Source organism: Loxodonta africana, chromosome 20 (genome assembly GCF_030014295.1).
Source record: "Loxodonta africana isolate mLoxAfr1 chromosome 20, mLoxAfr1.hap2, whole genome shotgun sequence".
Lineage (NCBI taxonomy): Eukaryota > Metazoa > Chordata > Mammalia > Proboscidea > Elephantidae > Loxodonta > Loxodonta africana.
The window spans coordinates 43,948,374-43,974,174 of record NC_087361.1 but is presented as its reverse complement, the minus strand read 5'-3'; the positions used below and the strand labels follow the sequence as shown (position 1 = coordinate 43,974,174).

General features: G+C 34.8%; 1 protein-coding gene across 2 annotated transcripts in view; it reads right to left on the bottom strand.

Moving 5' to 3' along the window:
- NCAM2 (neural cell adhesion molecule 2) overlaps positions 1–25,801 on the bottom strand; it is a 554,474-nt gene that overhangs the window by 216,012 nt on the left and 312,661 nt on the right. For both annotated transcript variants that reach the window (XM_010590350.3, XM_064273125.1), the window contains exon 5: positions 25,006–25,143. In XM_010590350.3, coding sequence (XP_010588652.2) covers positions 25,006–25,143 — 138 coding nt within the window. The remainder of the gene's footprint in view (positions 1–25,005; positions 25,144–25,801) is intronic.

Below are 25,801 nucleotides of genomic sequence, written 5' to 3'. Positions count from 1 at the left end.
AATAAATGGAAAGAAATACTTTGTGCATATATTGGTAGACTTAACATAGAAAAAAATCATTTTTTTTCCCAAATTGATATATAGACTCTATGCAATCTAAAATCTCAGCATATATATATATACACACACACACATATATTTTCTGCATACATACTGATTCTAATATTTAAATGGAAACCACAGGAGCTAGAATTTCAAGAACACTTCTGTGGAAGAATAAAATTCAAGTAATCATACTACTTGATATTAAAACTTACTATGAAGTTGTGGAAACCCTGGTGGTGTAGTGGTTAAGAACTATGGCTGCTAACCAAAAGGTTGGCAGCTCAAATCCAACAGGTGCTCCTTGGAAATTTTATAAGGCAGCTCTACTCTGTCCTTTAGGGTCGCTGTGAGTTAGAATCGACTCGATGGCAACCGGTTTGGTTTGGTTTGGTTTATAAAGTTATAGTAATTATGACAGTGTGATAATAGTGAAAGTATGGACACAGAACAATGAAACAGAATAGAGAGCACAGAAATAAACTCATATGATATGGCCAATTGCATTCTTAACAATGTGCAAAGGCAACTCAATTAGAAACAGTCTTTTAACAATGATGTTGAAACAATCAGACATACATTTACAAACATTAAAACTTGAACAGAGACCTCACTCTTAAAACAAAAATAAATCCCAGATGGACCATAGATCCAAAATGTAAAACATAATAGTATAAAACTTTAGACTAAAATATAGAAGAAAACCTTTGTGACTTGGAGTTAGGTGAAGAGTTCTCTTATGTGACACCAAAAGCATAATCCATAAAAGAAAAAAGATTCATAATATGAATGTCATCAAAATTAAAATCTTTTTCTTTTCTGAATGACACTGTTTAGAGAGTGAAATGACAAACAACAGACTGGGAAGGATATTTGCAAACCACATACCTGAGACAGGACATGTAACCAAAATATATACAAAACAATCTAAATTCAACAATAAGTAAAAAAGCAATTAATTTAGAAGACATGCAAGAGATTGAAACAGATACTTTACTAAAGAAGACGTATGAGGGGCAAACAAGCTCAAGAAGAGGTATCCACTACTGTTTGCCATTGGGGAAATTAAAATTAAAACCACTATGAGATTCCACTACCCACGTATTAAAATACAGACACAGGTGACACCAAGTGCTAGTGAAGATGAGGAACAACTTGAACTCATATGTTGTTGGTGAGAAATCAAAATTGTACACCCTTTGTGAAAAATAGCTTGGAAGTTTCTTATAAAGTTAAAATACACTTACTCTACGAACCTGCAATCATATTCTTAGGTATTTATTCTAAATAAATGAAAGTAACGTTCACACAATAAACTGCACACAAATATTTACAGAAACTATTTATAATTGCAAAAAAATGGATACACAGAACAACGTGGATGAACATCAGACATTATACTAAGTGAATTAAACTAATCTCAAAAAAAGTTGCATACATAATTTAATTTATATGACATTCATGAAAAGACAAACTATAGTGACAAAGAACAAAGTAGGGGTTGTCAAGGAGCGCAGGGGTTGAAGAAGGGTACAATTACAAAGGAATAGCACAGAATGTTTTGGGGTGATGGAATGATTCAGTACATTGATTATATTGATAATTACATGCATCTGTGTTGCTGTTGTTGTTAGATGCTGTGAGGCATTTCCGATTCATAGCAACCTTATGTATAAGAGAACTAAACGTTGTCTGGTCCTCCACTATCCTCACAACTGTTGCTAGGTTTGAGCCCACTATTGCAGCACCCCTGTCAATCCATGTTTTTGAGGGTCTTCTTTATCACTGAACCTCTACTTTGCCAAGCATGATGTCCTTTCTTCAGGGATTTTTCCCTCCTGATAACACGTTCAAAGGAAATGACACAAAGTCTAATCATCCTTGCTTCTAAGGAGCATTCTGGCTGTACTTGTTCCAAGACAGATTTGTTCATTCTTCTGCCAGTCCATGGTATATTCAGTATTGTTTGCCAACATCATAATTTAAAGGCATCAATTCTTCTTAGGTCTTCTTTAGTCATTGTCCCACTTTCACATTCGAATGAGGTGATTGAAAAAGCCACGGCTTGTGCCAGGTGCACCTTATTCCTCAAAGTGACACCTTTGCTTTTTAACACTTTAAAGAGGTCTTTTGCAGATTTGTCCATTGCAACACATCGTTTAATTTCGTGACTGCTGCTTCCATGGGTGTTGATTGCAGATCCAAGAAAAATGAAATCTTTAACAATTTCCATATTTTCTCTGTTTATCTGATGTTGTTTATTGGTCCAGTAGTGAGAATTTTTGTTTTCTTTAGGTTGAGGTGTAATCCATACTGCAGGCTGTAGTCTTTGATCTTCATCAGTAAGTGCTCCAAGTCCTCTTCACTTTCAGCAAACAACGTTGTGTCATCTGCATATTACGGGTTGTTAAGGAGTCTTCCTCCAGTCCTGATACCACCTTCTTCTTCATATAGTCTGACTTCTCTGATTGTTCAGCATACAGATTGAATACGTATGGTGAAAGGACACAACACTGACACATACCTTTTCCAATTTTAAACAACTTTTTCTGTTTGAACAATTGTATTTTGGTCTATGCACAAGTTCCACATGAGCATAATCAATGGCCCTGCAGTTCCTATTCTTTGCAATGTTAGCCACAATTTGTTATGACCCACACAGTCGAATGCCTTTGCACAGTTAATAAAACACAAGTAAATATCTTTCTGGTACTCTCTGCTTTCAGCCAAGATCCATCTGCCATCAGCAATGATAGCCCTTGTGCCCATGTCCTCTTTGGAATCCAGCTTGAATTTCTGGCAGTTCTCTGTCGATGTACAGCTGCAGCTGTTTTTGAATTATCTTCAGCACAATTTTTCTTGCATATGTATTAATGATATTTTTCTATAATTTCCATATTCCACATCCATCTATACATGTTTAAATTCATAAATAAATATGTCAATATTAGTATATGTTAATTTAAAAACAAACTTCTGTGGACTTTCAAAAATACTACATTCTGTGAGTTTTTGTTAAGACAAAAAACAAATTATCCATCAGATTCAATGTGCTGATGTACTGAAACAGGCCATACCTCTTCAAAGTCAGTTCCTGATTGTTTAAAGCCAGAACAATTAAAAAAAAAAAAAAGTCCTATGGGAGGGAGTTTTGCCTCACGTTCCTGAAGTGCCTTTTTCTACTTCAGTATATCAGGGTCTTCACCTTTCTTTTCTTCCCAGTGTATTCTGAAAATCCCTTTATCTCTTCTTCCTTTTACCTGTCATAAATTTTAGATTCCACAACTTCTATACACTTCTTATTTCTGAGACATCTAGAATGTCTGCCATGTTTCAGTCCATTGCTTCAGTTAGTTCAAATCATATTTGTGATACCCTGCTTTCCACAGTTCACTGGAGTACAGTTAAATAACAATTCAAATAATTAAATTTGATTGGAGAACTATATTTATGGACAAAATAGGCAGATATTAAAATTTAGATACATATATAATTAGAGATATAGAGAAACAGAGATAGAGGCAGAGACAGAGAAAGACAAAGAGAGACAAAGATAGAGGTATATCAATCTCAAATTATTTTGATGTAAGTACATACAGACTGGAAAACTGAAATATTTTAAGGTCGGGATTTAGTAGACAATACTGCATTCAAAATAAAACGTATCGTTACAATACTTTATTCGGATTCTTAGAATACTGTGTACAGTTTTGTTCACTACACTGAAATATATATGCAGTAATGTTGGTTTCCAGACAAGATATACAATGGGTACCCAATTTACCACCTGAAACTGCTAAAATTATTAGAGACATTATATGAAACAACAGTTTTCAAAACATGTGAAAACGTGAAAAAAACTAGGTCAGTCCTATCGGGAAGTCCAACCGGAGTTCGGAGGTCTCCCTAAACTGAGAAGGCAGAGGTGGTAGTCTGGGGAAGTGAAGATGGCTAGAGTTCACAGGGTAGAGTGTTGGACAGAAAAGAGCTTCACAGTGACAACTTCCTTAGATAGTAATTGGGCCCCAGTGTGATCTTCAGATGGGTACCGATGAGTGCATGCATGAGAGGAAGCTAACTGAGGCCAGGTATATTACTACTGTAATATATTGAAGGAATAATACTCAAAGCTCTCAAAGAGCAAGAAATAGTCCTCATTTCTACCAGTTACAGTGAAAGGCATCATAATCCATGAGGCAACAGGTGAATTCAGAAATGTTTTGCTAAGGAGTGGGGTAAAATATGCCCAGACTTGATGCTGTTCTAATCCCACCTAACAAAGCTTAAACGTGATAATCAAAGGAATTAACTGTTTCCAAGTAATTTATCTGCAGTCTAGGACAAAGACCTAAAATATGTAAAATAATAAAAAAAAGGTAAAATTTGCAATGTGTGGCAACCAATCTAAAATTATTAGTCAGATAAAGAAGCAGGAAATACGAGCCATCATGAGGATAAAATACTGTCTACTGAAACTGATCCACAAATAACACAGATGGTAGAATTAATAGACAAAAACATTAAAAAAATTATTAAAACTTCTTTCCACACATTCAAGAAGCTAGAAGGAAGATTTGAGAATGTTAATTACAGACACAGAAGATATTCAGAAAATTAAGTTCTTACAAATTATAACTACAATGTCTGAGATGAAAAGCACCCTAGCTAAGGTTAACAGTAGATCAAACACTGACGAAGAAGTTAAGCCAATTTGAACATACAGCAACAGAGAGTATCCAAGAAATAATGCATGGAAAGAAAAAACTGAAATAAAATGAACAGAACTTTTAAGTCTTGCGGGGAAATTCAAGTGGCCCAATACATGTGAAATTGGAGTCCTCGAATGATTATGAGACAGAAAATAATATTTGGAGACCTAATGGCTGTAAATTTCCCAAATATGGTAAAAACTATTAAACCACAGTTACACAGGAAAAGTGCACCTAGGTATGCCATATCCAAATTGCCAAAATAACTGATAAAAAAAAATCTTCAGGCAGACAGGGATTGATGTAAAAGAGCACATTTTATACAGAGAGTAACAAAATGCAGGCCAAATATAATGGCTCAGAATCTTTAAGTACTGGAAGAAAGAAAAAGAAAAACAAAACAAACAAACACTGCCAATTTTGAGTTCTATACCCAGTAAAAATTTATTTCAAATACAAAGGTGAAATAAACACTTTCTCAGACTCACAATAGGTGAAATGAATCATTGCCAGAAGATGTGTGCTAAAAGAAACATTAATGGAAGTATTTCAGGCATACGGAAACTGATACCAGATGGAAATCTGGATATATACAAAGTAAGAAGAACATCAGACTTAATAACAATGTGGGTATCATTTTTTCTTTATTATTGAAATTACATTAAGAGCTAATCGACAGTTTAACCATTACATGGAAAAATGGTCTCCCAAAGATGTCAACGCTTCAATGCCTAAATCCCTTGCACTTATGGATATGTTACGTGCCATTGTAATTAAGGCAACGGACCTTAAAATGGGGGAGATTATTCAAGTGGTATGAATGAGCTCTTAACAGCAGAAAACTCAATTCATCTAAAAGAGGAGGAAGGCAGAGATATTCCAAGAATGAGAAGGGATGAACTGTTGCTGGCACCGAGTAACTCAGGTTTATAGTTATCAAGGGGCTGAATTCTGCCAATAAACCTGACTGATACAGGAAGAGATTCTGCCTCAAAGCCCCCAGAAAGAAACAGCCCTGATGACACCTTGATTTTGGCCTTGTGGGTACCCTGAGCTAATCTGCTCAGATATCTGACCACATAAAGTGTGAAATAATAAATGTCTGTGTGTTAGCTACAAAATCTACGATAATTTGTTACTTCAGAAAAAGAAAATAAAGAATATTAACTTGGATAAATAGGATCACTTCCTAATGATAAAGGAGTCAACTCATCAAGAAGACATAACAATTCTCCAGTTTTATTCACATAATAAGAGAGTTTCAGAATACATGAAATAAAAGCTGATAGAACTGCAAGGAAAAATAGACAAATCTACAATTTTATTTGGAAATTTAAACAGCTCTCTCTTAATAAATAAAAAAGTAGAAAGGAAGTTTCAAAGAATAGAGAAGACTTGAAAAAACGTTATCAAATCACCCTCACCTAGTGCACAATTACCACTACTCCAACTAACGTCAGAAGAATACACATTCTTTTTATGTGAAAAGGGAGTATTTATTAAGATAAATGATAATCTGGAGCATAAACCCATCCTCAATACAATTAAAAAGGCCCATATAAAAGCAAGTGTGCTCTGTGACCACCAAAAAACCAAAACCCACTGCCATCAAGTCCATTCCGACTCATAACAACCCACAGGACAGAGCAGAACTGCCCCATAGTGTTTCCAAGGAACAGCTGGTGAACTCTAACTGCTGACCTTTTGGTTAGCAGCCAAGCTCTTAACCACTGCAGCACCAGGGCTCCTCTCAAACTACTGTAATACCTGTTGTCATTGAGTTGATTGTGACTAATCAAATTAACAGTTAATGATATAAATAGATCTGGTAAATCTCCATATAGTTGGAAAATAAATAATAGAACTCTAAATTATCTGTGAGTCGTCTTAAAAAGGAAAAAAAAAAAAAAACAGAAGAGAAATTGGAAGACATTTTGAAGTGAATGCAAATGCAAACAAACACAGCAAATGTTGTGGAATGGAGCTTACCAAAACCAAACAAAATCCATTGCCATTGAGTCGATTCCAACAGTAGAACTGCCCCATAGGGTTTCCAAGGAGTGGATGGTGGTTTCAAACTGCTGACCTTTTGGTTAGCAGCCGAGCTCTTAACCACTATGCCACCAGCAGTATATAACAAGGGAGTCTTTACTACTAAATGCATAGGTTAGGAGAAAGTTTTCATATTAGCATCCTCATGTTTAACCTTAGAAAATAGAAAAAGAAGATCAAATATAAAAGAAAATAACACAAAAGATAAAGTAATTCAACTGGAAATCAGTAAAATAGAAAAAGAAAGACGAACATAAAATCAATGAAACCAAAAGCTGTTTCTTTGAGAGAGACTGATTACGGCAAGAAAATAAAGTGAAAGAGAGAACAAATTACTAATATCTGGAATGAGAATATCAATATGACTGCAGGTTCTAAATATATCAACAGGATAATAAGGGGATATAGTTACCAGAAAAGTTGACAACTTAGATGAAATAGACAAATTCCTTGAAGACACAAACTACTAAATTTCCCTTAAAAAAGAAATAGATAACTTGAATAGCACTTCACTTATTAAAAGATTAAAACAGCAGTTAAAAATCGTCCCACAGAAAAAAAAAAAAAAACTCCAGACCCAGGTGGTTGTGCTTACCAATAAATTCTACTAAATATTTTATGAAAAAATAACTGAAATTAAGCACAAATGTTCCCAGTTATAAACAAAAAAACAGAAGGAAACTCTTTCCAACTCATTCTATGAGACTAACATTACTCTGATACCAAAATGTTTTATTTTGTAATACAAAGGCATTACAAGAAAAAAAAAAAAATACTATAACCCTTAAAAAATAAATGCATAAATTCTTATGAATTTAGGAAGTCGAATCAAACAATATGTAAAATAACACATCATCACCAAATGGGATTTATCCCAGTAATACACATTGGTTTAACAATCAGAAATTGAACAATGCAATTCACCTTATCAACAGACAAAAACATAAACAAAAATAAAACACACCAAAAAAAAAAAAAGACTATATTATTATCTCAGTATATTAAAAAATAGTGGTTAAGCACTACAGCTGCTAACCAAAGGGTCGGCAGTTCAAATCCACCAGGTGTTCCTTGGAAACTCTATGGGGCAGTTCTACTCTGTCCTATAGGGTTGCTACAAGTTGGAATCGACTCGACGGCACTGGGTTTATATTAAAAAAAGAGGCATTTTGCCAAATTCAGCATCTACTATTTGTAAAACATCTTAGCAATCTAAGAAAAAGGCAATTTATCAACCTATTAAAGAACATCTCTGAAAAACCTACAGCAAACAATATATTTGATGGTGAAAGAATGAATATTTTCCCAAAAAGTTTAGGAACAAAAAAAGGATAGAAACTCAAAATCACTTTTATTCAATATTATATTGGATTTGAACTGCCGACCCTTTGGTTAGCAGCTGTAGTGCTTAACCACTATTTTTTAATATACTGAGATAATAATATAGTCTTTTTTTTTTTTTTTGGTGTGTTTTATTTTTGTTTATGTTTTTGTCTGTTCTAGCCACCAAAATAAGGCAAGGAAGAAAGACATCAAGACTGGAAAGGAAGAATTAAAACTATTTATTCATAGATGACATAATCATGATCACTGATCTAGAAAATCCTGTGAATTCTACAAAATAAGGTATTATAATAAGTAAATTTAGTAATGATTCAGGGTACAAATGAATAATAAAAAGATAATGTTATATACAATTGGATCAAAACAAATGCAATATTTAGGGAAAACTCTGACAAATGATATACACAAAATCTTCAGAATACTGCTGAGGGAAATTAAAGAAGACTTAAATAACTGGAATATTCTCTGTGTTGATGGATCACAAGACTTAATAGTTTCAAGAAGACAATTCTTCCAAAGTAATCTATAGATTCAACACTCCTATAGCAGATTTGGCTGGCAAAAGAAAGAATCAGCTAACTTGAAGATAGGACAATTGAAATTATTGAAAATGATAAAAATAATAGAAGAATAAATAAAAGTGAAATGAGCCTAAGGGACCTGCAGGGCACAACCAAGCAGACCAACATACACACACTATGGGAATCTCAGAGGGAGAAGAGAGAGAGAAAGGGGCAGAAAGAATAGATGAAGAAAAAATGGCTGGCAATTTCCTAAATTTGAGGAAAGACATATATCTATAAAAAAAAATCTATACCTCCATGAAATTCAAGAAACTCAAAGTAGGCTAAATTCAAAAGAATCACAATGATACACACTATATTCACACTATATTTCAAGAGATTCTCAAAAGCAGCAAGAGAGAAGCAACTCATGAATTTAATTAAGAAATGATTTGTCATCAGTTATCAAGGAGGCTAGAAGGCAGTAAGGACATATTTAAAGTGCTGGAAAGAAAAAAAACCATGAAACTGTGAGCCAATAATTTTATATTTGACAAAGCTTTCCTTCAAAAATAGGGGAGCAATTAATACATTCCAAGGTTAAAAAAAAAAACAAAAACCGAGGGAGATCATTACAATTAGACTGCTCTACAAGATACACCAATGTAGTCCACTAAGCTGTAACCTGAAGCCATATGAAGAAAGAAAGATCTCAAGTAAAGGTAGTTACATTAGCAAATACAAATGCCAGTATTAATTTTTAAGTTTGCAAGTCCATTTTTTATTTCCTGCATTATTAAAAAGGCAAATGCATAAAAATCATTATAAGTCTCTTATTTGGCACATTATATTTAAGAATGTGATTTGTTACCAAAAAATAAAGGAAGGAGGATGAAGCTCTGTAAGAAGAAAATTTTCATGTGTTATTGAAGTTAGATTGGTATTAACTCAAGCTAGACTGTTATAAATTTAGCATGTCACGGTAACCACAAAGAAAATATCTAAAAAATATGCAGAATAGGAAACGAGAATCAAAATGGTTCACTATAAAAAAAAAAATAAATAAACATAAAAGAAAGCAGCAATGGAAGAAACAGGGGGCAAAAAAGTTAAAAGCCAAACAAATAGCAAAATGGCAGAAGTAAGTCTCACCTTATCAGCTCTTACTTTGAACCAAATGGATCAAACTCTTTCATCGAAAGGAAGAGATTGTCATAATGGAAGAACAAATAAAAAAGGAAACTAAGGAACCAAACACCATGATCCAATTACATGATGTATACAGGAGACTCCCAAAACATACATGGGCTGAAAGTGATAGGACAGAAAAAGATATCTCATTCAAATAGTATTCAAAACAGAGATGGGTGGTTATATTAACATAAAACAAGATGAACATTAATTCAAAAACTGTTACAAGACATCCAAAACCAAACCTGTTGCCACTGAGTTGATTATGACTCATAGTGACAGAGTAGAACTTCCTCACAGTTTCCAAGGAGCTGCTGGGGGATTTGAACTGCCAACCTTTTGGCTAGCAGCCAAGCTCTTAATCACTGTGCCACCAGGGCTCCAATAAGAGACAAAGGAGGGTATAATATATTGATACACAGGTCAATTCACTAGCAAAACATAAAAAGCCATAAACATATATGAACGAAACAACAGAACCTCAAAATATATGAAACAGCCTTGACAGAACTGAAAGCCAAAATGGTCTACAATAATAGCTGGAGACGTCAATGAACTACTTTTAATAATGAATGGAACATCTCACAGAAGATCAATAATAGAGGACCTGAACAACACTATATACCAAATACCTAGCAGACATATATACAACACTCTATTATAAACCAGCAAAATTTCTATTCTTCTCAAGTTTATGTGGGACATTCTCCAAGACAGAACATATGTTAGGACCCCAAAATAAATTTCACTGATTTAAAATACTAAAATCATACAAAGTATCTTTCTGGACACAAAAGAATGAAGATAGAAATCCACAAAAGAAAACAGAAAAATTGATAAATATGTGAAAATTAATCAAAATAATTAATCAAAGATAAATTAATCAAAGATAAATCTCAAGGGAAATTAGAAAATATGTAGATACAGATGAAAAGGGAAAGCTAACAATTTATGAGACGCATTGAAGGCAGCACTCAGAAGGAAATGAATAGCTGAAATGTCTACGTTAAGAGTATGAAAGATCTCAAATAAATAACCTAACTTTATACCTTGAGGAACTAGAAAATGAAGAGCAAATTAAACTCAAAGGTAGCAGAAGGAAAGACATAAAAATAAAGTTAGAGTGAAGATAAATAAAATAGATAATATAAAGAAAATAACACCGATAAAACCAATAGCTGGTTTTTCATCAGATTGACCAAATTGACATACCTTTGGCTAGACTGGAGCCTTAGTGGCGCAGTGGTTAAAAGCTTGGCTGCTAATCAAAAGGTCAGCAGTTTGAATACACAAGCCTCTCCTTGAAAACTCTATGGGGCAGTTCTACCCTGTCCTATAGGGGTGTTATGAATCGGAATTGACAGCAATGGGTTTTGTTTGTTTTTGTTTTTTAGCTAGACTGCCAAAGCAGTAAAAAAAAAAAAAAAAAGGACAGATGCCAATAACTAAAATCATAAAAGATAGTGGAGACATTGGTACCAGCCTTACAAAGAACAACTGTACACTAACAAATTGAATAACATAAAAAAGGGACAAATTTCTAGCAACACATAAATTACACTGACTTAAAAAAAAATTTCATCACACATATACTAAGTAAAAATATTCAATTAGCAATTAAAACCTACCAACAAATAAAAGGACAAAGACCACAAAGCTTTATTTGTAAATTCTATCCAATATTTGAAGAAGAAATTATACCAATCCCTATCAAACTCTTCTAAAAAATAGAAGAGGGAATACTCCTACCTTACTCTATGAGGCCAACATTACCCTGCTACCAAAGAATGACAAAGAAATCACTAGAAAAAGAAATTATAGACCAGTAATCCTTACATAGGGTCACTATGAGTTGGAATCGACTCGACTGCAACGGGCTTGGTTTTTGTTTTGCAATCCTTATAAATACAGATGCAAAAATCCTCAACAAAGTATGAGCAAACTAAATCTAACAGAATACTTGAAAGGGTTGTACACCAAGACCAAATGGAATTTATGCCACAAATACAAGGGTAGATTAACATAAGAAAATTAGTCAGTGAAAGAACAAAAACAAAACAAACATATGGTCATCTCAATTGATGCAGAAAAGACATTTGAAAAAAAATCCAACTTTTTTTTTTATAAAAACAATCAGAAAACTAGGGATAGAAAGAAACTTCTATTTATGAAAAACCCGTGGCAAACACAACACTCGATGATGAAAGGTGGAATATTTTTCCCCCAAGAACAAGAAAAATTAAGACGCCTACTCTCACCACTGCTACTCAACATTGCACTGGAAGTTTTAGCCAGAAAAATTAGAAAAGAAAATTAAAAAAAGGTACACAAATTGGAAAGGAAGAAGTAAAATTATGACTATTCCAGGAGGCATAATCCTATACTCAAAATCCTCAAAAAAGCTACTATAGCTATAAACAAATTCAGCAAAATTGCAGGGTACAAAATCAACATGCAAAAATAACTTCATTTCTATACACCAGCATGAACAATCAGAAAGGGAAATTGAGAAATCAATTCCATTCACAATAAAGTAAGGAAAAAAAAAAAAAAAAAAAAACCTAGGACTAAATCTAGCCAAGGGGGTGAAAGACCTGCACACTGAAAACCACAAAACGTTGCTGAAAGAAATTCAAGAAGAAATAAACAAATGGAAAGACAGTCCATGGCCATGGATTGGAAGGCTTAATATTGCTAAGATATCAATATTATCCAAAGCAACCTACAGATTCCACATCTAAAAAACCCATTGCCGTTCAATCAATTCCAACTCACAGGGACCCTATAGGACAGAGCAGAGCTCCCTACAGGGTCCTCAAGGTGGTAAATCTTTATAGAATTATTCTTTCTCCCGAGGGTGGGCTCGAACTGCTGGTCTTTTAGTTAGCAGCTGAGCACTTAACTGCTGAAATTTAATAGCCTTTTTATGGCAGAAATAAAGAGCTAATTCTGAAATTCATGTAGACTTAAAACGGGTCCCAAACAGCCAAAACAATCTGAAAAAGGAACAAAGTTGTAACACTCACACTTCTCAATTTCAAACTTTCTATTTTTTTTTATAAAGCTACAGTAATCAAAGCAGTATTACGCTTGCATAAAGGCAGACATATAGACCAATGGAATACTATTGAGTGTCCAGATGTAAGCTCATACATCTATAGCCAATTGATTTTTGACAGGGTGGTAAGTACAAGGAATAGGAAAAGAGTAATCTCTTCAACAAATGGTACTGGGGTGTTTAACGGTTAAGGCTGTGTGTTAACTTGGCTAGGCCATGATTCTCAGTGGTTTTGCAGTTATGATGTAGTTTGGCAGCTATGTAATGATGTAATCACCTCCATAATGAGATCTGATCTAACGTAATCACCTCCATGATGAGATCTGCTATGAGCAGCCAATCAGTTGAAAGTGAGATTCGTTGGCATGGCTTGTACCCAATACAGATGGACTTTTCCGGCAAAGCTTGCTGGCTTTTGCTTACTCTGGATTCTGTATCTGACCTCTGGTTTTTGGGACTTGAGCTAGCAGCTTACCTGCCTCCATAGCCTGTAAGCCAGCGATCTGCTGTCTTACCTGCTTACCTTCAGATTTGCTGTTTTCCATAGCCTGTGACCCATAGGCCTACCGTCTGACCTGCAAATCTTGGGCTCACCATCCTTGCAGCTACCTGAGTCAGGTGAAGCCTCCAGCCTGATCCATGGAATTGGGACTTTCTAGCCTCTACAACCCCATGTGCCATTTCCTTGATATAAATCTCTCTCTCCCTCTCTCTCTCATGTGTATATGTATGCATATACACACACATACACACTCACGTCACTGGTTTTGCTTCTCTAGAGAACCCAGTCTAAGGCATGGGGCAACCTGATTTCCACATACAAAATAAATAAACTATGACTTCTACCTCACACCATATACACAAATTAACTCAAAATCAATTATTACCTAAACATAAAAATTAAAACCATAAAACACTTAGAAGAAAAACACAGGTTAAATCTTCATGGTCTTGTGTTTGGCAATGGATGCTTAGATATTACAGCAAAAAGATGTGCAACAAAAGAAAAAAAAGGATAACTTGGGCTTCAAGTTTAAAGGCAGTTGTGCATCAAGGAACATTATGGAAAAAGTGAAAAGAGAACCTGCATACTGGGAAAAAATATTTGCAAACCAAATATCTGGTAAGATTTAGTACCCAGAATATATATAATACTGTTACAATTGAACAACAAGAATACAAACAACCCAATTAATAATTGGGTAAAGGACTTGAATAGACGATTCTCCAAATAAGATCTACAAATGGTCTGTAAGCACATGAAATGACGCTTGAAATCATTAGTCACTAGGAAAATGCATTTCAAAACCATACTGAGATACCATTTCATTGCCACAATAAAAAGGACAAATTAAAAAAAAAAAAAAAAAAAGGAGGGAAGGAGCAAAGGAGAAAGGAAAATATCAAGCATTGGCAAAGATATGGAGAAATTAAAGCACTCACACATTTCTGATGGGAATGCAAAAAGGTGCAACAGCCATGGAAAATAATTTGATAAAAAAATTTGATGGTTCCTTAAAAATTTAACCAGAGAATTAACATACAACCCAGCAATTCTGCTCCTAAATATTTGCCCAACAAAACTGAAAACAGGGACTCAAACTGATAAACATACCAGTGTTCATTGCAGCATTATTCATAATAGCTACAATATGTAAGCAACTCAACATATGAATAGGCAAACAATATGTGTTACACACTGCCTTAGTTATCTAGTGCTCCTGTAACAGAAACACGTAGGTGACTTTAAACAACAGAATTTTTTTTTTTTCCTTCTCCCAGTTTCGGAAGTTAGAAGTCTGAATTCAGGGCTCTGGCATAGAAGAAGGCTTTCTCTCCTTTTTGGCCTTGGGGGAAGGTCCTTGTTACTTGGTTCCCTGGTGATCTTTCTGTGGTGTGGCATCTACCTTCTCCCATGCATGCTTGTTTGCTGCACTGTCCCTAATCTACTTGGTTTATATCTCAAAATAGATGGACTTAAAACATACCCTACACTAATACTGCCTCATTAACATAACAAAGAAAAGCCATTCCCAAATGAGATTATAACCACAGGTATAGGGTTAGAATTTACAACACACATTTTTGAGGAACACAATTCTATCCATAACACATACATATATAATATAGGGAATATTAAAAACCCATTGCTGTCCATTCCGACTCATAGCAACCCTACAGGACACAGCAGAACTGCCCTATAGTGTTTCCAAGGAGCAGCTAGTGGATTTGAACTGCTGACCTTTTGGTTAGTAGCCAAAGTACTTAATCACTGCACCACCAGGATTCTGATATTAATAAGCCACAAAAACAAAATGAAGTGAAGATATATACTATGAAAAGAATGAACCTTGAAAACATGCTAAGTGAAATAGACAGAAAAGGATACATACTGATTCCATTTATAGGAAATACCTGAAATAGGAAAATTAATAGAGACATAAAGTAAGTGGGGTTATTACTTACTGCTAAAGGGTTTCCACTTACAATGATGAAAATATTTTGTAAATAATGGTGATGGCTGCCTAACATTGTAAGTGTAATTAATACCAATGAATTATACACTTCAGAATGATTAAAATGGCAATTTTTGTTATTATATATATACATATATAATTAATGTGGTATTGATATAAATAACCCTTTGCCCTCGAGTTGATTCTGACTCACAGAGACCCCATGGGACAGAGTAGAACTGCCCCACTGGGTTTCCAAGGAGCAGTTGGTGTGTTCAAACAGCCAACCTTTTGATTAGCAGCCGTAGCTTGCTGTAGCTCTTAACCACTATATATATATATATATATATATATATATATATATATATATACACCAAAATATAAAACATTAATTACATGTATATGTATATATGATTCCCGAAAATCCATTGCTGTTGATTCCGACTCATAGCGACCCTATAGGACAGAGGAGAACTGCTACAGTTTCCAAAGAGTACCTGGTGGACTCCAACTTCTGACCTTTTGGTTAGTTGCCATAGCAGTTCACCACTATGCCACCGGGGTTTCCCTATGTATAATATGTATATATAATATATATCATTTTATGTTGGTTATATAAATACATGTACATATAAATATATAACATATGTTTATATATATATAAAAATCATAAAAATGATTCAAAACATATATTCAAAATAATTGGGAATTGGTTCAGTAGACTAGTGGTGTAACAAACCAAAAAAAAAAAAACAAAAAAAAACCCATTGCCATCAAGCCGATTCTAACTTATAGCGACCCTATAGGACAGAGTAGAACTGCCCAATAGGGTTTCCAAGGAGCAGCTGGTAGATATGAACTGCCAATCTTTTGTACTCTCAAGGCAAAGGTAAAATGATTTGGATTATTTAACCTAATAAATGAAATAAAGTATCTTTTATGGGTGAAGTGACCACATTTTGTGATCAATAATTAAAAACTGAAGAAATCATTCCAAAAGTTATTGACTGTCTTAAATATGCAAAGGTCTAAAATGTTTTTCGAGGGTATAAAACATAGTCCTTGTTCTTGAAGCATTAATGGCCTAGTATGTGAGATAATTTCACATAAACAGGGAGAAAACTTTACATGAAGGGGAAAAACAAACTAAAACACAGGAACTAGTACAAGGAACCAGTTTTACTAGGAACCAGTTATACTTACAATTCAATGAAGTTAGCCTGAGTCTAGCTTAAACTGAAATTTCTCTGCTGCTTATCTATTTTCTCTGTTGTAAGTATGGACTCTGCATCCCCAGAATTTTATTAAAAGCCATAGATTATGATGTAAACAAAAACAGTGCAAGAATTACTGGATACATAAATTGAAGTGTGAGTAAAATTGGACATGGTTTCCTAAATTTCACTTTAGTGCAGCACCTTTTGATGAACAGAACTCATAATGCCTTTGCAAAGTAACTTAGATATTAGTATTCCTGAATGTCATTCATCTTCATGTTAGGTGTTATCCTGAATTTCCTTTTCCAATTAATTCTATGAAATATCAAAAATCTGCATTACTGCCGTGATCTGTGACTACTTGAAGCAACTTAAAGATTTTTATCACGAAAGATAGTATTCACTTGTGTACTCATTAACCAAATGTTAGATACAAATACAGAGATCAACACTAGATGTCCAGCAGAAGTGGGCCATCTGGGTAACTTCATTGTAGGAATCTAATCCCACTCATGAGAAAATGCATGCCTTCTCTCTTAATCAAGGATTGAAAAGAAATACATTGTAAATACATACTTTTCCACAGCCTTTCAGATAGGACCTTATGCCACTCTTAGTGTACCCAGACAATCCTGAGTAAATGAAAATAGAAACTGGAGAATCAGAAAGGGGAGGAACTATACTAATCAGTCACATCAATTAAATAGTGGAGGAGAAAGGCACAGAAACCCATGCCTAGATCTCTGCAGGGGATCTATTTATCTGTCTATCCATCTATCTATCTACCTACCTACCTATGTATCTAACTATCTACCATCTATCCATCCGCCTACCTAAAATTTTCTTAAAACTTGAACATCTCTAAAAGAGTAGCTAGATCAGAGTTTGGGAGAGATTTATATTTTCTTATTTCCTTTTATTCCTAGTCTGCTAACCTTTGAAACTCAATGGCATTATTAGGAGAAAAAAAATATTAAAATTAACAATATTCTGGCTTTCATCAATGCTTACTTCTTGACCTTTGGTTAAATTACATATTGCATATGATTTTTATAAATCACAAATTCCCCGGTAATATCTAGTCTTTAAATTGACTTAAAATATCTGTCCATTAGATTAAATCAATTACATTATTAGTAAATGAGGGACCAGTTCACTGCCCGTTAAGCAGTTATATATGTTTTACTTTATACAAAATTACATAGAAATTAAGGGAAAAAAATCTGACTTAACGTTTCACTTATTATAAAGGATAAATTACACTTTCCTCATTTTCTTAAGTTTAAGAAAAGACTAGAAATAGGTAGGAATACAAGGTCACTGCCTGAGGATCACTGCAATAATGGAGTGCACTTTATGTCTACTTGCACAAATACCTCTTGCCATTATCATCCACTGCTGATTTTAATGTTCAAAGAAAGACTAAGAGCGCAATTGCTTTAAAATGGTACTACTAGGTGTTTTTCATTCAATCTCAATTGTTCCTGCTTCCATTACTTCAAATTTGAACCAGCAGTTAGCCAATCATTTTTCACAAATTTACAAAAGATTCAGAAAATAATGAATCATTACACCTTAAAATCACATTTTATAAAAATAACCCACTATTGACTATAAGGAGCCCTAGTGGTACAGTGGTTAAGCACTCGGCTGTAACCAAAAGGTCCGCAGTTCGAACCCGGCAGCCGCTCCACGGGAAAAAGACGTGGTGTACTGGTTTCTTAGCCTTGGAAACCCTATCGAACAGATCTTCTCCTCCCTGTAGGGTCGCTATGAGTCAGAAGCAACTCGATGGCAATGAGTTACTTGCTACACTTTAAATTTAAAAGGTATTTCCAGATCTTTCATCCATATGAACTTTTACTGAGTAGTCTTGGATAGCACTTCAACTATGGGCTGAGAATCTGATGGTCATGGATTAAAGCAAGAGGGATGATTTTGATCTTTTTTTAAAGAATGTACTCAAGATTTGTGTAGAAGTGGACACGTGTGTTTGTGTAGTATAATTAGCTAGTAAAAAGTTCAGGGCTTTAACGAAACAATGGTCAGACAATTTTGCAAATATCTCTGTAGCTCTGCTTTTGAAAGATTTCACATAGCATGTAAAAGTCAAGCAAGGTATGATATGAAAAAAGGCAGTCAGTGATAAAGGGACTAGATAAAGAAAAGTTTTAAGCCAGTTGAAAGGTTACCCGAAGATCTAATAAACAGCAAGCCTAAGTATGTATAGCCTAAGTATGTATTTAAAATATTGAAAATATTTGAGAAATATTACATTGATATTTGCTAGAGGAGGAAAGTCAAGTGATTAGAAATAGACTATTAAGGTATGTGGCAAGATTTCTCTCAAATTATCTACCAGACCTACCTGTTAATTTATCCACGTCCTCAACCAGTTTTAATTCCTTTCTTCCAGGCTCAGCAATTACACATCCTTCCTCATGTCCAAGGTGAATCTTCCTCAAACACCCAGACCACCAATCCTAGTCCTTAACTTTATAATGATTCCCATTTAATAGTTGATTCTAGCAACCTAAGGTACTAGGTGCTGTATCTTCGGTACCTTCATTCTTCAATGAATGTATGTGTATATTCATCCTTCGAGTCATTGAAATCTGAATTTTACCCAGATTACTCAAGTGATATCTTTTTCCCAAGTGACTCTGTTGTTGTTAGGTGCTGGGGAGTTGGTTCCGACTCATAGAGACCCCATCATGACTTTAGTAACCCATAATTGCCAAATTTAGCAGACATATTTCAGTTCACACCTTACTGGTCACTTGTGCTTACATGTGATACACTGGAAGCCTGGCATTCACACTAGAAATCTTGCAATTATACTTAATTCCCTTGGCTTCCTTGACACTAGTGTAGCATGATGAATTTATGTCAAACGATTCTTGATTTTATTTCATCTTCATTTTCTTATCCTTTAGTATAGGCCCTAATTATCACTGCCTTGATGTCAATTGTCCCCCCTACCCCCCATTCCCACTCTCCCTCGTCTCTATCCTCTGTCACCTTACTTACTCTTTAGTATCTCCTGTCTTCAATGGTAGCTTATCATGGTCCCATAAAAGAAAGTCCAAGTTTTTAATGGCATATCCACAGTCCTCCATGATCTGCCCATACATGCTTTCCAGCTCCATCTCTACCTGATCCCTAAACCAACTGAATAACACCACCATCATTCCTTCCCCCAAAATATTGTATTACTGGAACAGTTAAGTTACTGGAATGTTTTGTGCATCTCACACACTTGGCTGCTTTTACAGATGCTGTTCTATCCACCTGGAATATATTTTCTCCTTTTCTATTCCACTAAATAACTCTTCCCCATCATTGGGTTTATCATAAGTGTCTAGGTAGTCTCCACTCTTGGGCGACAGTAGGTGCCCCTTCTTAATAAAACAGTCTGTGAATATCTACAAAATTGCATTTATTACATGCTAATGCATTTTTTTTTTAATGCATTCAGCAGTGCCATAATTACTGACTTTGGTAAAGTTTATTACTTTAGGGTGTTGAGATAAAACTGTAAGTACTTTAAGGGAATTGACGTAGTAGATTTATTAGCATTTCTAGTACTCACATATTTTAAAGCATTTTTTTTTTAATGCATTCAGCAGTGCCATAATTACTGACTTTGGTAAAGTTTATTACTTTAGGGTGTTGAGATAAAACTGTAAGTACTTTAAGGGAATTGACGTAGTAGATTTATTAGCATTTCTAGTACTCACATACTGTGAAACATATAGGCAACACTTTGCAAATACCTGTTGAACAAACATGAATAAAATATAGAAGAAACTTACAAAATCTTCACCTACATAGTCAATTTTTGATGAGGTGGTAAAAAATTCATGGTAAGTTATCACCATCGAGGGAAAGAAGGACAATAAGATGTCTAACGGACACTCAGGGATGTTATTTCAGGAAGTAACCCAAGGTCAGATAGTGTTTAAATTGCTTGTTTAAGTGGGGGCGGGGGGAGCTGCTGGCATAGCATTTGTCAAGTTTTCTATAATAACAAACAATTCTAAAATATCAGTGCTTTAAAAATTATGTTTTATCTCTCACTCTTGTATCTGCAGCTACAGGTCATCTCTGTCTTCATCATGGTATTCAGAATGAAGAAGTCCCTATTTGGTTCATGGTATTTTCAAGGCAGAAGAAAAGAGCAAGAGAGATAGTGGACACATGCACTAGTTATTGCAAGCTCGTTTTCGGCCATGGTATGTATTATGCTTGCTTCTATACTATTGGCCAAAGCACGTCAGATAATTGACGGGTTAGAAATACATTATCCTTCCACTGGAATCATCACACATCACATGGCAAAGAAAAGTGATGTATAATCTTCTTAAAATAATTCACAGGCATTGAGAAATATAGTAAGAAAATTGTACAGGGACTTCAGAAAGATAGATTTTTAACATTTAACATTGGTAGTAGTACTGAAGAACCAAGAAAGGGTATCTCTCAATTAATTGTTAGCACAATGGAGGATGATGGAATGGTAGGGTGGAAACGGGAGAGGAGAGTGTGCCAAACGCAAGCAAAGGGAGAAAGAGCAGAGCTTCTTACAGAGCAGGTATTTGACAAGGAAGCACTGCATGCGAAGAAACAGCTGACAGATTATTTGGTTGGGATTTCACTATATTTAGGGAGAATGACACAGATGAAAGAGGTACAGGGTAAAAGGCAAAAGTATAAGGATAAAAAATTAGTAGCAAAAAAAAAAGAGAGAGAGAGAAGAATGAAAGAGCTTGGGATATAAGAGCTTGACAGGTGAGACTCAGAACAAGACTCAAATTTTATAGCTGAAGAAACAATATATTTACAAGTGCTTTAATTTATTATTTTTTATGCAGCCTCAAACTTGCCATTGAAACATCTTCAAGCAGCAAACTTTTCATTGGAACACCTTCAAGATGTTTTTATGAGAGATAAATAATAAGGGGAACTTTTAGAGAGAATTCAAGATTTAAAAGGAGACGGTAAGAAAGGCAAGAATCAATAAGGCTGGAATAGAATGACTTGTCTTGCTGAAGTAAAGGCAAAATGTGAAAGAAAAGCATAGCTTCTGGTGGCATCAGTCAGTACATTCCCTCAAAGGGTCCCACTGTATCATCCAAGAGGAGAATAAATCAATGGTTGATTTTGAGAACACTGTCATTTTCTAGAAAACCGGTTCCAGAAAATCTAGATTATGAAGCTTGTGACTGAAAAAGTAAAATGTGACTAATTAGAATCGGAGATAAAGTGATGTTCCAGCAAAGGCGGTCAGATTGGAATCTGTGGTGGATTCTCTCAGAGGAAACTGAAATGTGGGAGAGGATGCTTTGCTTTTGAGAGGGTCAACTTGACACAGTCAGAATAGGACATTGTCTACGTGATTTTTTTGAGTGGTACAAATGAACACAGTTCAACGTTTATCTACTTATAACCCTGAAATAAATAACAATACTCCTACGCATTGCTTTCAAGTTGATTCCTATTCAGCAACCCTGTAGGACAGAGTAGAATTGTCCCATAGGGTTTCCAAGGCTGTAATCATCATGGAAGCAGATCGCCAAGTCTTCCTCTTGCAGAGTAGCTGGTGGGTTCGAACTGCCAGCCTTTTGGTTAGCAGCCAAATGCTTAATTCCATTACTACCAGGGCTCCTAGTACAAACTAAATATTCCAACTAGAATGCAGACCATGACAGATGTGAAGACTCAAACTTTGTTACCTGGACAACATCGCACATTCAAATAATCCTTCTCTCAAAATGAATGTAATCTTAAATTTGTCAACACTCACACATGATCAAGTATAGAAACAAATTAGAAAATGCTATAAAATGCATTAAAGTATCTCCCAGATAGCAGTTCCTTTTTTAATATCAGACTTGTTAATATTTTAGTAAAACATATGTATAACTACATATGCATACACATAACATATAATAGTAATAGTAAACACTTTTACACTACTTCCTATAAACTAAGTATTTTGTAAAGAACTTTACACATATTAATTTATATTTATGGAGCACAGGTAGCACAGTGGTTTGGTTAGCTTGGCTGCTAACCAAAAGGTAGGCAGTTCAAATCCACCAGCCACTCCTTGGAAACCCTATGGGGCAGTTCTACTCTGTTCCATAGGGTCGCTATGAGTTGGAATAGACTCAACAGCAACAGTTTTTGGGTTTTATATATTGCTTCCTATGAACTAAGTACTTTTGTAAAGAACTTTACACATATTAATTTATACTTATAATCCCATTTTCATATGAGAATACTGAAGCACAAAGACTTTTCCATGACCAAATATATTTTTAAAAAAAAAAAATTTTTTTTTTTAAGCCACTTTAAATTCTTTTGGAGACAAAGTAAGGTAGATAGCTAAGTTGTAATTGTCACACTAAACAGTTACTGCAGGTTACCTTCATTTATTATATATACTAGGGACAGAGAGAGAGAATGATAGAGAACGCTGTTCAGTGATGTTGAATCGTACTGACCCTACAGAACAGAGTAGAACTGCCCCTACAGGGTTTCCAGGGAGCAACTGGTGGATGTGAACTGCCAACCTTTTGGTTAACAGCTGAGCTCTTAAACACTGTTCCGCCACGGCTTTGATACAGGTATATGTTGCTGTTGTTAGGTGCCCCTGAGTTGGTTCCAACTCAAAGTGACCCTGCGTACAACAGAACAAAACACTGCCTGGTCCTGTGCCATCCTCACAATCTTTGTTATACTTGAGCCCATTGTTGTAGCCTCTGTGTCAATCTATCTCATTTAGGGGCTTCCTCTTTTTTGCTGACATGGGTATAGATTTAAGAAAATAATTGAAACCTACCTTTTATGCACTGAGATATTCCTCCTGCATTGATGATTAAATTTTCCAGTGACTATTTATGACACTGTTAAAAAATACTGAACTTTGAACTCCCAAAAAGCATCTAAAAAACCAGGCTCCTCTGAGGACCTGTGCTTGGCTGTCCCCCATTAATCTGCATAATCTCTACCAATTTGCTTAGCTTATAGGTCCGGGTCCATACCACCCCTGGTCTATCCCATTTTATTATCTACAAATCCCAATTAATTATAGACTCAGAGAAAGAGGGAATTAAAAAAAAATAGCATTGATTTACGATTTCCTTTCGCTCTTAGCATGGTATTTGCAGTTAAACTACTTGTCTACAAAGGAAGACATAACTCTTTTAGACTTACACGATATTCCTGGTCGTCTCTACTCTATACAAGAAACTAGAGAGAGACTGTATGGGGTGAGAGGTGGGGTTAATTCTGGGTCAAAAGAGGTAGAAATTAATAAAAAATTAAAAGGAAGCATTTGGGTAAGGATATGAAAAAAAGATAATAATTCATTTTCCCCTGTTTCGGCCCGAGCTCATAGGACACTCTTGGCTAACTCCTTAATTTCAAAAAGGAAAAATAATATTCTGCTTATAGAAATCTATCTTTATAGTAATTGTTAGATTGTTACTTTGGGAAGCAGAAGATGAAATTGTAAAAGTGGATTTATATAGGGTTCTCCTATTATTTCTATATGGCTGACACATACGGTGACATTGGCAGAGTGATTAAGAAAGGGGTGGGATCCTAAAAGGCTTCTTCTGTGATCAAAAGTTGTTTAGAATTTGTCCTGAGGTAACGGGAAACTTTGAAGAATTTTAACAAGGAAAAGTTTGGTAGAAAGGAAGTTGAAGTGGTGAAATTGAGAGTAGGGGAACCAAGTTGTAACAATCAAAGAAAAAAAAAACTATTAGAAAGGGCAGCATTTTCATGGAAGGCATTATGAAAGAGAAAATAGGATGTATTTGAGAGATGCTAAAGAGGTCTCATGGGCATGTCTTGATAAGGTATTAGATGACCAAGATGGCGGCATCTAGCATATCTTTACTATGTCGTCTGGCCTCATAGAATGTCCTGTTAACAGAGACAAAAAATGCAGTACGAAATGCAAGATAAAAAACATAGCAGGCAATATTTGAGGGCATTTTTTGAGTAAAGAGATCCCATCATAATATCATAAACTTAACTATTAGTGTTTGTTGATACTTGAGAGGGCAATCTTATGAATTCAGTTGTGAAAACTAGACTAATTTAAGTAAAATAATGCATGTTTTAAAAGTTTAATGGGCCATTTTACTATGATTCATTCAGCATTCTTTCAACAGCTACAAATTGAGCAAAAGGAAACTACATCTTAGACTCATGGAAAATGATATGAGGATGACAGTATTCAATAAGTCATGGATCCTGCCCTTGAGGCTGTAATACAATGAAAGAAATGCCATTACTGAGGTAGGAAAATTTCTCCCGGGGTAGAAGTTTATTAGGGGAGTCTTAAGTGTTGGGATTTTTAAAAAGCATACTGATAAAATGAAGCAATGAAATATGCATACGTTATTGATGGCTTACCATTAACAATAACAATGATATCCCGGAAGTCAATTTCTCCCCGTGCCTCCACTCTTCCTTCACACCTGTATATGCCTTCATCACTCTTACTGATGTTGAGAATCTGCAGATTATTGTTTGCTAACATAGCGAACCGATCTGAAAAGTAAGCACAGCGGAGGAAATGATATAAGTAATTGAAGGCAGAGTCCAGTGTGTTCCAGATTGCTAAGAGTTAAAATATGGCCCTTGTCTGACACTATGAAACTTTTCATCAACAAACAAATTCAAATTTGAAAGTAAAATGTAATTTCGTGACTTCAATTTTTCCATTCCACAATGCTTTGCTACACCTTTTCTTTTTGTTTTCTAAAATACATTGGTGACTTTATTTCCACATAAAATGGTAAGGTTATTATTTTCCCCTTGGTACTCTGAATGCAGAAATGATACACAAAAGAATAATGCCAAGAGACTAGATATTGCAGACATGAAAATGTTTTGACTGCAAATATATGGCAAATTGGCTATGTAAAAGGATTAGAAAATTTATTGAACAACCTTCCACACACAATAATTAAACTTATACTTTTGCATACCCTGAGGTGCTAGCGAAAGGACTCAATAATACGCAAGTCACATAAAGGACATACAACATGGTTATGTTTCAAATTTTATAGAGGATTTTTTTTTTTTTTTTTTTACTAAACGTAAGATAATCCAGTTTAAAACTGAATAGATTAGACTTCATAAAATTTATTTCAAGATTCCATTTTGTGTGGGTGTGTGCACATGCATACATATACACATAATTCAC